General features: G+C 42.5%; 1 protein-coding gene across 1 annotated transcript in view; it reads left to right on the top strand.

Annotated features, from left to right (window-relative positions):
* LOC104548159 (ubiquinol-cytochrome-c reductase complex assembly factor 1) overlaps window positions 1–12,503 on the top strand; it is a gene marked incomplete at its 5' end in the record, with an annotated part of 29,162 nt that overhangs the window by 8,596 nt on the left and 8,063 nt on the right. Inside the window, 2 exons of the mRNA XM_010194097.1 lie at window positions 2,152–2,209; window positions 5,228–5,336. Coding sequence (XP_010192399.1) covers window positions 2,152–2,209; window positions 5,228–5,336 — 167 coding nt within the window. The remainder of the gene's footprint in view (window positions 1–2,151; window positions 2,210–5,227; window positions 5,337–12,503) is intronic.

Here is a 12,503-nt window from a genome sequence, read left to right as displayed (position 1 = left end):
CTCCTGTAGCCCATCAGGTACCTTCTAGACACTTGCTCCTTGTGCACAGGGGATCACTAACATAGCACACCTGGGTTTTTACGGGATGTGGGGTATTATCCCATCACATCCTTCCTAAAGTTGTGGTAATGGCAAAGATGATCTGTCAGGAGAGAAAGTCCACGCTCAAGTTTTGCGTGCCTTACCTGATGAATTTTAAATGCGGACTGTGACTGGAGGAAGAGGTATGTCCTCATAACCCTGAGCATTCATGTGTCTTATCACATACAGACATGTGAACAGGATGTGTTCTGTGGGCAGAAGATTTATCCCCAGCTGATAATAATCACAGTCATTTAATAGGTAGCTTTACCATCAGACATTTTTCTGTATCTACCTGTATTCCAAAGGGAATAATTTTCTGTTTAATTATAAGATGGATCTCTCTCCCTGGTTAGCTTCCCAGAATAAAGTGTTCCAAAACCCCAAAGTTTAGAACGGAATTATTTTTAAAAAGCTGACATCTGAGGGCAAGCTTGTTGCTTTAAAGGAGCCATCTCTCCTTTAAATTTACTATGTAGACGGTCCTAATATAGAAGTTCAAAATTAATTATAAAAATAGAAGTGCAACACTTGGAAGGTTAGAGAAAAAAATTCTCTCCTCTTGGGTACTGAACAGGTCTTTAAAAACTTTCCATAATTTCAGTAGTAGAGGTGTGAGCTTTGCTTTCCACTTTAGAGTGATTTTTGTGGTGGGAGACTGATACATGGTAACTTCTACTTCAGAAACCTCTCTCTGTTGAACTAAGTGTTTTACTCTGAATCTTGCGTGTGGAACCTTCATTTAATGAAATGGTTTGATTAATGCAAGCATTGTGTGCCCTTGCCCTGGTTAGAGATGCCTTGGCACGTCTTTAGGTCAAAGTAGTCATTTCTAGGCATATGAGCTATTTCTAATAGGAATGAGAGAGCCAAAAGTGAGGAGGGTGAGGGAAACTTGTGTTTGATCTCCAAACATAGACTGTTAGTGCCTTTAATAATGTCTTAGAGGTGGCGTAGGTGATGTATGGGCACTGATGCTAAAGCTTGGCACCTTCTAGGCACTGATGGAGTCATCTCTCTGAGGGAGTAGTGATGTTTTGCTTGGTTCTACTGGTGGTTGTCTGACCGTAGTTGACATATAAGAAGAAAGAGGCTGTGAAAAGTATTGCTTCATGATCCCGGAGAATCTCCTTGGTAATACTTGAGAGCCAAGAAGTATAGGAGTCAAGAAGGAATATATTCAACACAGAAAAGATGAGGTTGGCTTCCCTGGGGCACTTCTGACTGGAGAGTCCATTTCTAAACACTCTCTGTCCCTCTTAGGTTCGAACAGTCCAGAGGACAAGGCCAAGTGCTGGGTAGGCCAAGGTGACTGTGTCACGTTCTTCTCAATAGATACTGCTCTTAAAAACTCCTCCAGGAAACAGATACAGAAGTGACATCCTAGGAGAAAGGTTTAATACTGACTGGAACTGGAGGACTTAATACGCACATAACCCTTAGGTCCATGCAGATCCATAGTGTGAATGTGCATATGGACACACCATCTCCGGGAAACCCAGTGGCTGTCAGAGTAGAGCTAAATCTGCAAACAGAAATCGTTTCTATGGTTGGTTGGTGGTTTTAATTCTAATGTAGAACGGCTAGAGGCAAAGTGTGCTCAGTGTGCAGTGGGTTGTGCAGCAGCGTAGTAAATCACAGCAGTGGAGTTGGAGCAAAGACCCAACTGGCACAGTGTTCTGTCCCTAGCAGGAGGCATGAGTGTAAGAAAAAAGCATCTGTTGATACTTCCCTGTTACTCTCCACTGCTTTGGGTCTTCCTGAGCTAGACGCCACATGTTTGACTGATTCTTCATTTTGGAAGTTCCCCCCATAAGTGTTACGTGGGTGATAAACACATCAAACCAGAATCTCCAGCATCCTATGGCTGCATGTTCTAGAGTTTAAGCACAAGTGTGACAGTAAATGGTGTTTGCTTCTGATATGTATGTTCTGTTTAGAAACTAAAATTAAATTGCTAAAATGTATTCAGATTTTGATGTAGTGAATTTCTTTCAGGCACAAAATGTGATGAAATTAATCTTAATATTTACTTTTTTGTGTGTGTTTTTTTCCCTTCTTCCCATGAAGGGTGCCAAATGCCAGATACTTTGAATTCATGGTTTCTAGTAGCCCAGCTTCATGTCTGGTAAGTAAAAAGTAAAATAGTAATATAACTATTTTCAGGAAAGAGAGTGATATGTTCCTTAATGTGAGAAGTAGGCTCCATGGTTATTGATAATAGTGGTTATGTTCACTTTTTGGTGTACTTGCTTCTTCCCCCTTCAGAGTTTTAGTTTCAGCTGGAGACACACGTTGTTCCTGCTCCTTTGGTGTGAGGAGGAATCTTTCTTTATGTTTAGAAGTCCAGACCTTTTAGAAAATCTCAAGTTGCTCATTTCCACTGCTGAGTTTGCCTTTTCCCATGCAGTGGCTGCCTAAACGGAGTATTAGCTGTCCAAAGAGATGACATTGTGACTGCAGTAAGAAATGACTCGGTATACGATCTATCTTGTAAATACCTAGAGCTGCCTTCGTATTTTCACCACACCAAGTGTGGTGACGTCTTTTAGGTATTTAGGATCAAAATCTAGTGGTGCTACAATTCCCATTCTGAAAGACTCAAAGATCTGTTGCAAGAATTCATCTGAGCATTGTTTTTCACGAGGAAATCTGCTCTTGAGAAAGTGTTGCTGAGTCCAGAGGAGAAGAAGAACCAAGAAAACAGTTCCTGCAGGAGAAGATTTCTCAGATTTGCGTAGAGAATACTGAGGATACCGTAACTTTTTGAAATGTGCTGCTTCAGAAGAAAGGGAATAAACTCTGTGGTTTGTGGTAGAGAGGGCAGGGAGAAAGGGGTTGAAGTTACATCAAAGGAGTCTTGCTTGAGAGAGTTTTAAGAAGAAATTTATCTGGAATGTCTTAGGCATTTAGTTGATTCTGCCTTAACGTTAGGGAATGGGCTACATGGCCTAAGCAGCGGCAGCAGGAGAGGGAAAGACTGCACAGCCAGGCTTGGTTCTGTTAGCTTGTGTCCCAGCAAAAACCTGTGCATGACTGTAAATACGGTAGTTGGTGAACTTGCTAGGCTGGGGCACAGGATAACATGCAAACCTAATTAGGAAGAGTTCAGAATTCTGCTCATTACCATTATTTGTACAAGTGTACATCACATCATATAGCTGGGTCAAGTTACAGGTGCTCCTGTTCCTTTTCAGCCATCCTTTCACGTAATTTTCTTTTAAAATAATCTCTCTGCATAGCTGAAATACAGCAAACTGATCCAATCCAACCAATGTCAGGTCAACGGCTTTCTAAAGATAGGAATAAATTTGCTTTCATAGTTTGACAAAGATGAGTCACTATTGGACTAAACTACAGAACAGATTCTGTAGTGAAACGATGAAATGTTTCACTCTGTGTTGATCCAGTTAGAGAGCTTATAGTCTTTAAAGAGCCTGTGCCTTTTAAACCTCAGACGGCAGGTGTAGTAACAAACGACCAAACTTTCAAATAAACTGCAAAATTCCATGATCTCACTCGTGGTGCTGCAGAACAGCTCTGTGACAGCACTATGCATCCAAACACAGAGGCGTCTTTTAGGCTTTGTGGGCAGCAGGTTTTACTCTCAACACCGCTCCAACCCTGCTCATCAGTGACCGATTGTCAGCTGTTGGTCTGTGCGCTGCTCTCTCCTCCTGCTTCACCATCGCTGACTGCAGACTGCATAGGAACTGGAATTTATCCTTTGGAGGAGGTTTTCTTGCCAAGCCACTCTTACTTTCCTCTCCCTACCCCCCCAGGCTTGTGTATTCAGCAAGAGAAGTATGAAAATGCTTTTCTTAGCCCAAAAGTAGTCTTCTAAACTTGAGGTTTTTTCTCTTTGACTTGTTAAGAGTAGGTAAAAATTTGGGATACTGTAACTCTTCCTAATTAACTTTTACATACAGATGTGATGCCTCAGTCCCTCTCTCCAGTCTTCTGACCTGATTCCACCTGCCTTGTGCTGGGGCCTGAGCTGTCTCTTGCGTGGCCAGTGTCATTTTCTGAGGCTCTCCATCTAGAAATCACATTCTGGTCCCTGGGCTTTTCTTCTTTCAAGTTTGGTGTCTCAGCTGAATGGGCCTCGTATGGGACTTAAGTTCTAATCAGGAAACAGAATATAAGACTCATGCAGTTTTTGCTACTTTCAGTTTGTTTTGTCTCTGAGACTCATTGCTGGCAATAAGTTTTGCCTCCTTTGCAGGTTGAAAAATATCTTTCCTTTACTCATCAGCAGACAAGATAGAATCCATCATAAAGATTGGCATCTGTTCATTTGTCTACAGTAACTCAGTCAATTCTGGACAGGCACTTCTGAGTTATAACGCAGAGGCAGAGCTAATTCATAGGTAGAGAAGGTGGGGCTGGTCTCTTATTTACCCTGTATTTCAGTTCATGCTGTTTACAGATGTTGCAAAAGAGGCAAAATGGATTTTTTGTTCTGGTGATTTATTTTTTAAACAGAACAGCAGCAGTGAAGCTCGAGCGGCTTTAATGCTTAAAAAAAAATAAACCAACTCAAACTGGTATTCTCATTAAGAACCCACAATACACTTAAAAACGTGAGTTCTTCTAGCATGTACTGCATGTAGGGGTTTTGCCAAGTGGTTGGACGTGTATCCAAAGATCCCTGTAGTAGAAATAATTTAGGACATTGCTAATGTGAATTTGGGTGAGTCTGTAACTTGCTTAAGCTTTCACAGCTTGGCTAGTCCAGACTCTTATGGCACTTCAGTATACCAGGCTGAATTACAGCTGGCCTGTAGCCTAGGATTAGACAAGACATTTGTTCCTGCTCCAAAGGTTGATATGTTTTTAAGGCTGAGGAATTTAGGTTGCAGTACTGTTTAACTAGATTACGGTACTGTCAGCCAGAATAGAGTCCCCTGTCACTCTGCCATAGCTGGATTGGCCATTGGCCAGAATCCAGCAGATACAGCTCCTGAGTACAGGACAGAAAATTTTGTGATAGTTTATTTAAAAACTTTGTGATCAGGAAAAAAAAAACCCACATAAAAAGCCACATACTGTAAGGAGATTCTTAAAAGAGTGAAATCTGTTTAAGTTATTCTTTACATTTGAAGCAAAACTAGAATCTATGCATTTGGTGTTTGTGTTCTTGCAGGATGTGTCTGGTACGAATGAAGCAGGAGGGTCGCACAGGAAAATACATGTGTCGCTATATAGTGCACTGCATGTGGGAGGATGTTGAACAGCGTGGTAAGGTGATGGGGGTAAGTCATCTTTGGTGTCCATAATCTTGATGATTCACATCTTTCAGTGCTTTTGTAGCTTTGCCCATCTTAGAAGAGCACCTAAGAATCAACCTTTAGCTGCTTATGTCTTTATTAGCTTACGGTGGTATGTGTAGCCCTTGCTGCTGACCATTCATTCCTGCAGCTGTCCTGCCTGTTGCATTGAGCCACTGACCTTGCTTCCGACACTGCGCGATGGCCTGGATGATGACATTGATTTATCTGAAAGTAATCAGTTTTCCGTGTGGTTTGCCATGTGATTGCAGAAGCAGATGCTGCTATAACAGAGTGGGCATTTGTGGATGTCTACACATGGATGTACTCGGATTGAACTCTTTCTCACATCTCAGCTTTAGCAATTGCAAGGAGTTTTAAGTGATAAGTAAAGGGCAGTTACCCTAGGATGTAGGTTCTACATATTAATTTTGATGTATCTATCCCTAATGGTTCTTTCTAAATGAATCTCAGATAGTGACAAAGGTTCATGAGCTGCTTGAGGAATATGTGTAACTTAAATTTGAGAAGAAACTTCTTCTCAGTGAGGGTGACAGAGCACTGGCCCAGGCTGCCCAGAGAGGTTGTGGAGTCTCCTTCTCTGCAGACATTCAAAACCCGCCTGGACGCCTTCCTGTGTAACCTCATCTGGGTGTTCCTGCTCCAGCAGGGGGATTGGACTGGATGAGCTTTTGAGGTCCCTTCCAATCCCTAACGGCCTGGGATTCTGTGATTCTGTAACAGCTACTTATTATCACATAATTTAGTCCGGCAATCAGTATATATTCTACCTCCAGAAGAACATAGTTCAATATATTGGGATAAGAATAGTAGATAAAAAGATGATGACATTAATGTTCCCAAATACTTTTAGGGCACTAAGTTATCATCTCCATATCTCCTAGAAGGTTTGGAAACTCCATTCCCTGCGTTTTCTCCTATGCAGGGTATTGAAGGTCAATATTTAACTCCGATTGGTGCGTTCCTGTATAGTGGTATAAATGTCAGAGCACCTGTGTGGAATTGCTGGTTGTGTGCAATTAGTTTAACTTGACTTGTTGACAGACAAAGCTGCCGTTCTTAAACTCGTTTCCATATCTAGTAACAATTCCAACACTCGATGTAGAAAATGGATACTGTATTCCTGAATTGATATTGATGCTTTATTAAAATATGCCATCTGCTCTTAAATATACAAGTTCATTGGAGTCGAAAGTGATAGAATGCAAGGCATTTTAACTACTAATTTACACCGGCTCCAACTCCAAATGGAGTTTGTATTCTTTCAAAACCTGGTTGTGAAAATTGCTGAGATCTAAATCTCAGCTACAAAGTTTTGGGACCTGTTAGCCTGAGCTCCTTCAGCACTCCTGAATGTCGGCAAGAGTCAGAAACCAAAACTTGACACAGCTGTAAAAACACACGGAGAGCCTGTGGCCTCAGCAAATTCTACTGGTGCAGGCATATTTCAGATATAAATTTTACTCTGCTGTCCCTAGTACTAATGAAGTCAGTTTCTTTTGGTGGGTTTGCAGCCAGGTGTGTCCAGTTCTGTGGCTAACCAGTGCTCTTGACTTAATTTTTCCACTAGTGACATTTCTATCAAACTTGAAAAACAAACAGAAAAATTGGCTTGATGCAATGGCTCGAAGTGTTAATAGTAACATTAGGCTGGGTAAAAGACTTCCTTTCGATCCTGCTTTGCCAGAGATCTCCACCTTGTGGCTTGCAGCGAAGAGATTTATGTGATGCAGACTGGCAGCTGCCTAATCCGTTTGTATGGGGAATTCAGTACTAGAAATCACTGCTATTTGTCCTCTAGCAGAGTCCTTTAGCAACCTGATTATTAACCTTACGGGCCTGAGTTTTGTGTTTTAGTAACTGTGTGTGCATAAAAGCAGTTGTTACAAGTCTGAGTGTGTTTGAATACCCTTAGATGAAGCTGCAGAGTTGATCAGAAGGACTTGTAGATGTTCTCTGGAACGACATTTCAACTGGTAATCAGATAATAGATATAAGATTAAAAAAAATTACGCCTCCCCAGCCCCCCCAAAACCCCCAACAAAACAAAGAGTGCAAAATAATAAATTTTATAACCATACATGTTCTAAAAACTCTAAAAGAGATAAGAACAAGGAGGAGCTGTCAAGCCCCGTGTGCCAAACCTGTTTTACTGTATCTTAATCTCACTTTCCTGTTTTCCCACCAGACCACTTAGACCCCTGCCCCCTTTTTTTCCAGGAACACATCTAGGTGTCTTTTGAATTCATTTATTGGCTCTGCTGTGCCCAGCACAATACAGTCTTTGTTGTACTTTTAGCTGGAGCTGTTTATACACAGTGACCCATAATTTGCTCTCAGTTACATTAGTGCACATCTGAAGTAATGCCATCAGAATCAATAACGTGGTTCACATCACTGTAGCTGAGCAGAATTTAACTCTGTGAACTTGAGCACCGTTTTCTGTCTCGATACTCTTCACAATTAGATTTCAGATGATTAAAAATGCCATTTTACCTTACAGTAGCTACAAAACTTCCTAAATGTGATACAATTCAGTTTAAGTTATTGCAGAGAACAAGAAGTCTGACGCTTCTGACTAAAGACTCAGAAATCATCTTCAGAGGGAGGCTGAGGTTTTAAAAACCTACACAACTAACGAGGAAAGGTTGGTTTCGAATGTTGTGTGTAGATTTTGAATTTCATAAATGAATAGTAGTATCAGGTACTGTTCCAGAGTAAATCCAGATTCTGGACATCTTAATAATTAAATATGCAGAAAATGCATGTGTACAGAATGTTACCTTGAAAATATCTTGACCATGATGGGGTCTGGAACAAACAGCATGCATGGTGATGCAAATTCAGCTTAACCAGGTCATGACGTTTTGAAGTAGGGGTTTCTTTCTCATGTTGTTTTAATGTAGCTGTTCTAGAACCAGTGCCCATGGAGCTAACACACCTGGCTGTCTGAAATGCAGGCGTGTTTGGGGCATTGCAAGGATACCTGGTGTTGAAATCAAGGTATAATACATGTTTGGGTTCTTTTCAACTGGCCTGCCCCAGTTTTCTGTAGAGTTTGGCATAAAAAAATCAATTTAAATTTCCCAGATGTGTTGGATCCTGTTCCTGTAAGGTGGTGTCCTTGGTCTGTTTTGTGCTTCCCTCTGGTGCCTGCGAGAAGTGCACTGGAAGCTGCCTTAAAGCACCTTGTCTAGAAAGACCTTCTCATTATTCCCGTGTTCTGCACTGCTGGGACTCATGCTCCTGGTGTGGTCTGTCCTGGGCGAGTGGGTCAGCAATCTGGCAGTGCTGGCAGCCTCTATCTCCTGTGAGCAGCTCTGTGCCATTTCATTTATCAAACTCCTTCAAAGGCTAATTCTTAAATTCTGCTGCAGACACAATGTCTTCGTGTTTACAGTGCACGTACTGCAGTGCCTTGTAGCCTGGCTGGGTAAATGGGTAGCAAATATTTGTATTTTCCTGTTAGAACTCAGTTTGTTATTTCATTTTCTGACTCCTCTGACTCATTTTATCCATTTACAAAACTTGCAGCTCTACGAAGCCCTTATTTTTGACTGAATTTTGCTAACAGCTCCCACAGTGGAATAAACAATAATGATTGGGAAGTGCAAATGCAATACATTAAATAATTCCAATGCTCACTTTCATGTTTCCTTACGATTTCTTTTACTACTTTAGCATAAGCAACAGCACACGATACTTTTGTGCATGTCTAGGCAAACTGGTGTGTTTTTCTGTTTTCCATTCTGGTTTGGGAATCGCAATGGATTCTTTCTTTTCCCTTGTCTGTCCTCAGTTGTTGCCTCTTCCTCTTCTTTTTTTTCTGGTCATACACAGCACTTGCTGTATTGGTGGTGATCTTAACTAGTTAATTGTCATTATTCTTCTGTAAGAACTTGAATGTTGTTGTTTCTATATTCAAAGGCCAGGAAATAATGGAAAAAGGTTAAAAGGACTGACTGAAATACCAATGTATTGATGGAAATCCATGGCTAAAGCCCCAGAGGACAGAGCTATGTACCAAGGAGCTTGAAAATAATGTGTCTCATTGAGAGCATCCTACATCTGCTCTCTCGTGTTTCCTGTTTTATTATGTACTTGCAAGAGGGAAGATGGCCCATATGTAAGTTTAGTCTCTGTTATTCAGGAAACAGCGTGTAAGGAAATTTTTGGCCTCTTCAAATCCTCGCCCGTGCTTTTAGGATCTTCTGGGAGTTTATTTATTCACAGCAGTATCAAGGCTGAATGAAATACAGAAGTAAGATGGAAAACTCAGGGTATCTTACCATGCAGCTTTTTCATGGTTCGCTTTCCTCCTTTGCCTTTTACTTGAGGGCAGAACTAGGGTAGAGAAATAATTTTTGTTCGCTTCTGAAAGGTTACAGTAATAAAGGAACTCTTGTTAACATCAGAGTGTATGGCAGGCAGGAGTTTTCACAGTCTGGCATTGTTTATTTTACCAGCAATTTGGAACCTTCTGCACTCTTAAAATATTGGCAAGAAAATATTTAGCTGTTAACTATTCTGTGGCATGCGTGTGTTTGAAGCCCTGGGGAGGAGGAGTGCTTGGGGAAATGGGGTTTTTCTCAGCTTCTGATTGAAACCAGAAGGTGCAGAATATTGGTAGAAGGCGAAAGCAGTGTGACTTCAAATTAGAGTTTTACCCAAATGTGGGACTGATGGGAGGATGTCAAGCAGGTCACGTCTGAACAGGGCTGTGCAAGGAAGCGGTGGGACGTCTGCTGGAGCAAACACAAATAAAGCAGGCTGCTAGGCACTGCAGAAGTGAATTTGAAAGTGAGATAGGTGCGATTTGTCCTGGCCTCAGTCTCTGGGTAAAGGTTGTAACAGTACTGCAAGGATTGGACTTACTTGTTTACTCATTGCATGGACTCTAGCAATTGTCACTCCATTTTTAAACGAAATAAACTTTTCTTTGGTGGAGAATTTTTTAGGAGAGGAGATGGGTGACTTCTTGTTCCTGTCCATTAGAAACTTGTTCTGGTCCCACATTCTTGGAGAAATACATTTTTTATTATTATTATTTTTCCCCTGGTGGAGGATGATCTGTTTGGTATGAGCAGGATCATTCTTGCTCTGATTTCTACATACAATGTAGCCTCTTCCCATGAGGTTACTAAACGCTACGGTAAAGGTAGCGTATTTTAAAATTGTACTAGCGTATTTCAGGTGAAATTGAGATCAAGTGAGCAAAGTGACGTGATGAGTGGTGTCCTGGATCATCGAATGGGCTGTGGCTGTCTTGCTGCAAGTCAGTATCTCATGAGACCCCACCTGGAGTACTGCATCCCGTTTTGGGACCCCCCAATATAAGAAGGCCATGGAGCTGTTGGAGCGGATCCAGAGGAGGCCATGAAGATGGTCAGGGGCTGGAGCACCTCCCCTACAAGGACCAACTGAGAGAGTTGGGGCTGTTCAGCCTGGAGAAGAGAAGGCTCTGGGGCTACCTTATTGCAGCCTTCCAGTTCCTGAAGGGGCTACAGGAAAGCTGGGGAGGGACTTTTTACAAGGGCAGGTAACGATAGAATGAGGGGGAATGGTTTTAAACTGGAAAAGCGGCGATTGAGACTGGATATTAGGAAGAAATTCTGTACTGTGAGGTGGTGAGGCCCTGGCCCAGGTTCCCCAGGGAAGCTGTGGGTCCCCCCTGCCTGGCAGTGCCCAAGGCCAGGTTGGTCTGGGCTTGGAGCAGCCTGGGCTGGTGGAGGTGTCCCTGCCCATGGCAGGGGTTGGACTGGATGAGCTTTGAGGTCCCTTCCAACCCAAACCACTCTGTGATTCTATCATCTGCAAAGATCAGCAAAAAATGAACAAAACTGATTGTACTCGGAAGTCATTCTTCCAAAGCCAGATGAAGATCCAGTGTGCTGTTTCTAGCAGTGACCAGAGATATTTGGGGAAAAAGTGTGAGAAACAGAGTTGGGTATCAGCATTTCTTCTGGTAGAGTCTCAACATTCACTAACGAGTAATACGAGAGGTGCATGGGGACCATCACATTTAATATCAACTGATGGAAATTCTCTATGAATGTGCAGTCCCTTTTTTACCCCTTTCGTACTTTTTGCTCTTTAATGTTCTGTGGCAATCCAAGGAGGTGATCATCCCCCTGTACCTGGCACTGGTGAGGCCGCACCTTGAGTGCTGTGTTCAGTTCTGGGCCCCTCACTATAAGAAGGATGTTGAGATTCTGGAGCGTGTTCAGAGAAGAGCCACAAGGATGGGGAGGGCTCTGGAGAACAAGCCTGATGAGGAGCGGCTGAGGGAACTGGGCTTGTTTAGCCTGGAGAAGAGAAGGCTGAGGGGAGACCTCAGCACCACCTACAACTGCCTCAAGGGAGGTTGTGGAGAGGTGGGTGCTGGTCTCTTCTCCCAGGTGATGGGGGACAGAACAAGGGGAAACGGCACCAAGCTGTGCCAGGGGAGGTTCAGGTTAGAGATAAGGAGGAAGTTCTTTACTGAGAGGGTCGTCAGAAGCTGGCACAGGCTGCCCAGGGAGGTGGTGGAGTCACCATCCCTGGATGTGTTTAAAGAGTGGGTAGACGAGGTACTTAAGGATATGGTTTAGGGAGTAGACAGGAACGGTTGGACGTGATGATCTCAGAGGGCTTTTCCAACCGAGCAATTCTGTGATTCTGTGATTATCTACACATTTCAACAGAAATAGATGGTCATCCCTAGCTCTCTAGTATTAAGAAGATGAGGTGTGTGACTTTTTTTAATCACAAATTATTTGTCCTGTGTCTCCTTCAGGAACTTCTGCCAGTACCGAGTGCTGCAGTCGTGTCACTGGGAGTCGATTGATGTTTATGGCAGCTTGGCTCACAAGTCCCAAGTAGGCTCAGTCATAACAACATCAGTGTCCTCATACCTGCATAACTTGTTTTGCACAAGAGCTGGGTCACTTTTTCCTGTATCAGCATGAAACACTACTAAGCTATTACAATTTTAATCACTCCAGGCGTGTGCTGATACAGAATATCAGTGCACCTTGTGTAAGCGTTACCTTAAAGAGCCTAATCTTAGTTTGAAAAGGTGACTGTGCTCACACATTCACCGTGTACAGGTACAGGAGCGAACACATTGTACAGATGAGGCTTTTAATTTGA

The sequence above is a fragment of the Mesitornis unicolor genome, unplaced genomic scaffold (genome assembly GCF_000695765.1).
Source record: "Mesitornis unicolor isolate BGI_N332 unplaced genomic scaffold, ASM69576v1 scaffold20491, whole genome shotgun sequence".
Lineage (NCBI taxonomy): Eukaryota > Metazoa > Chordata > Aves > Mesitornithiformes > Mesitornithidae > Mesitornis > Mesitornis unicolor.
The sequence above is the reverse complement of the archived record's forward strand: the minus strand, read 5'-3'. Positions and strand labels throughout refer to the sequence as shown.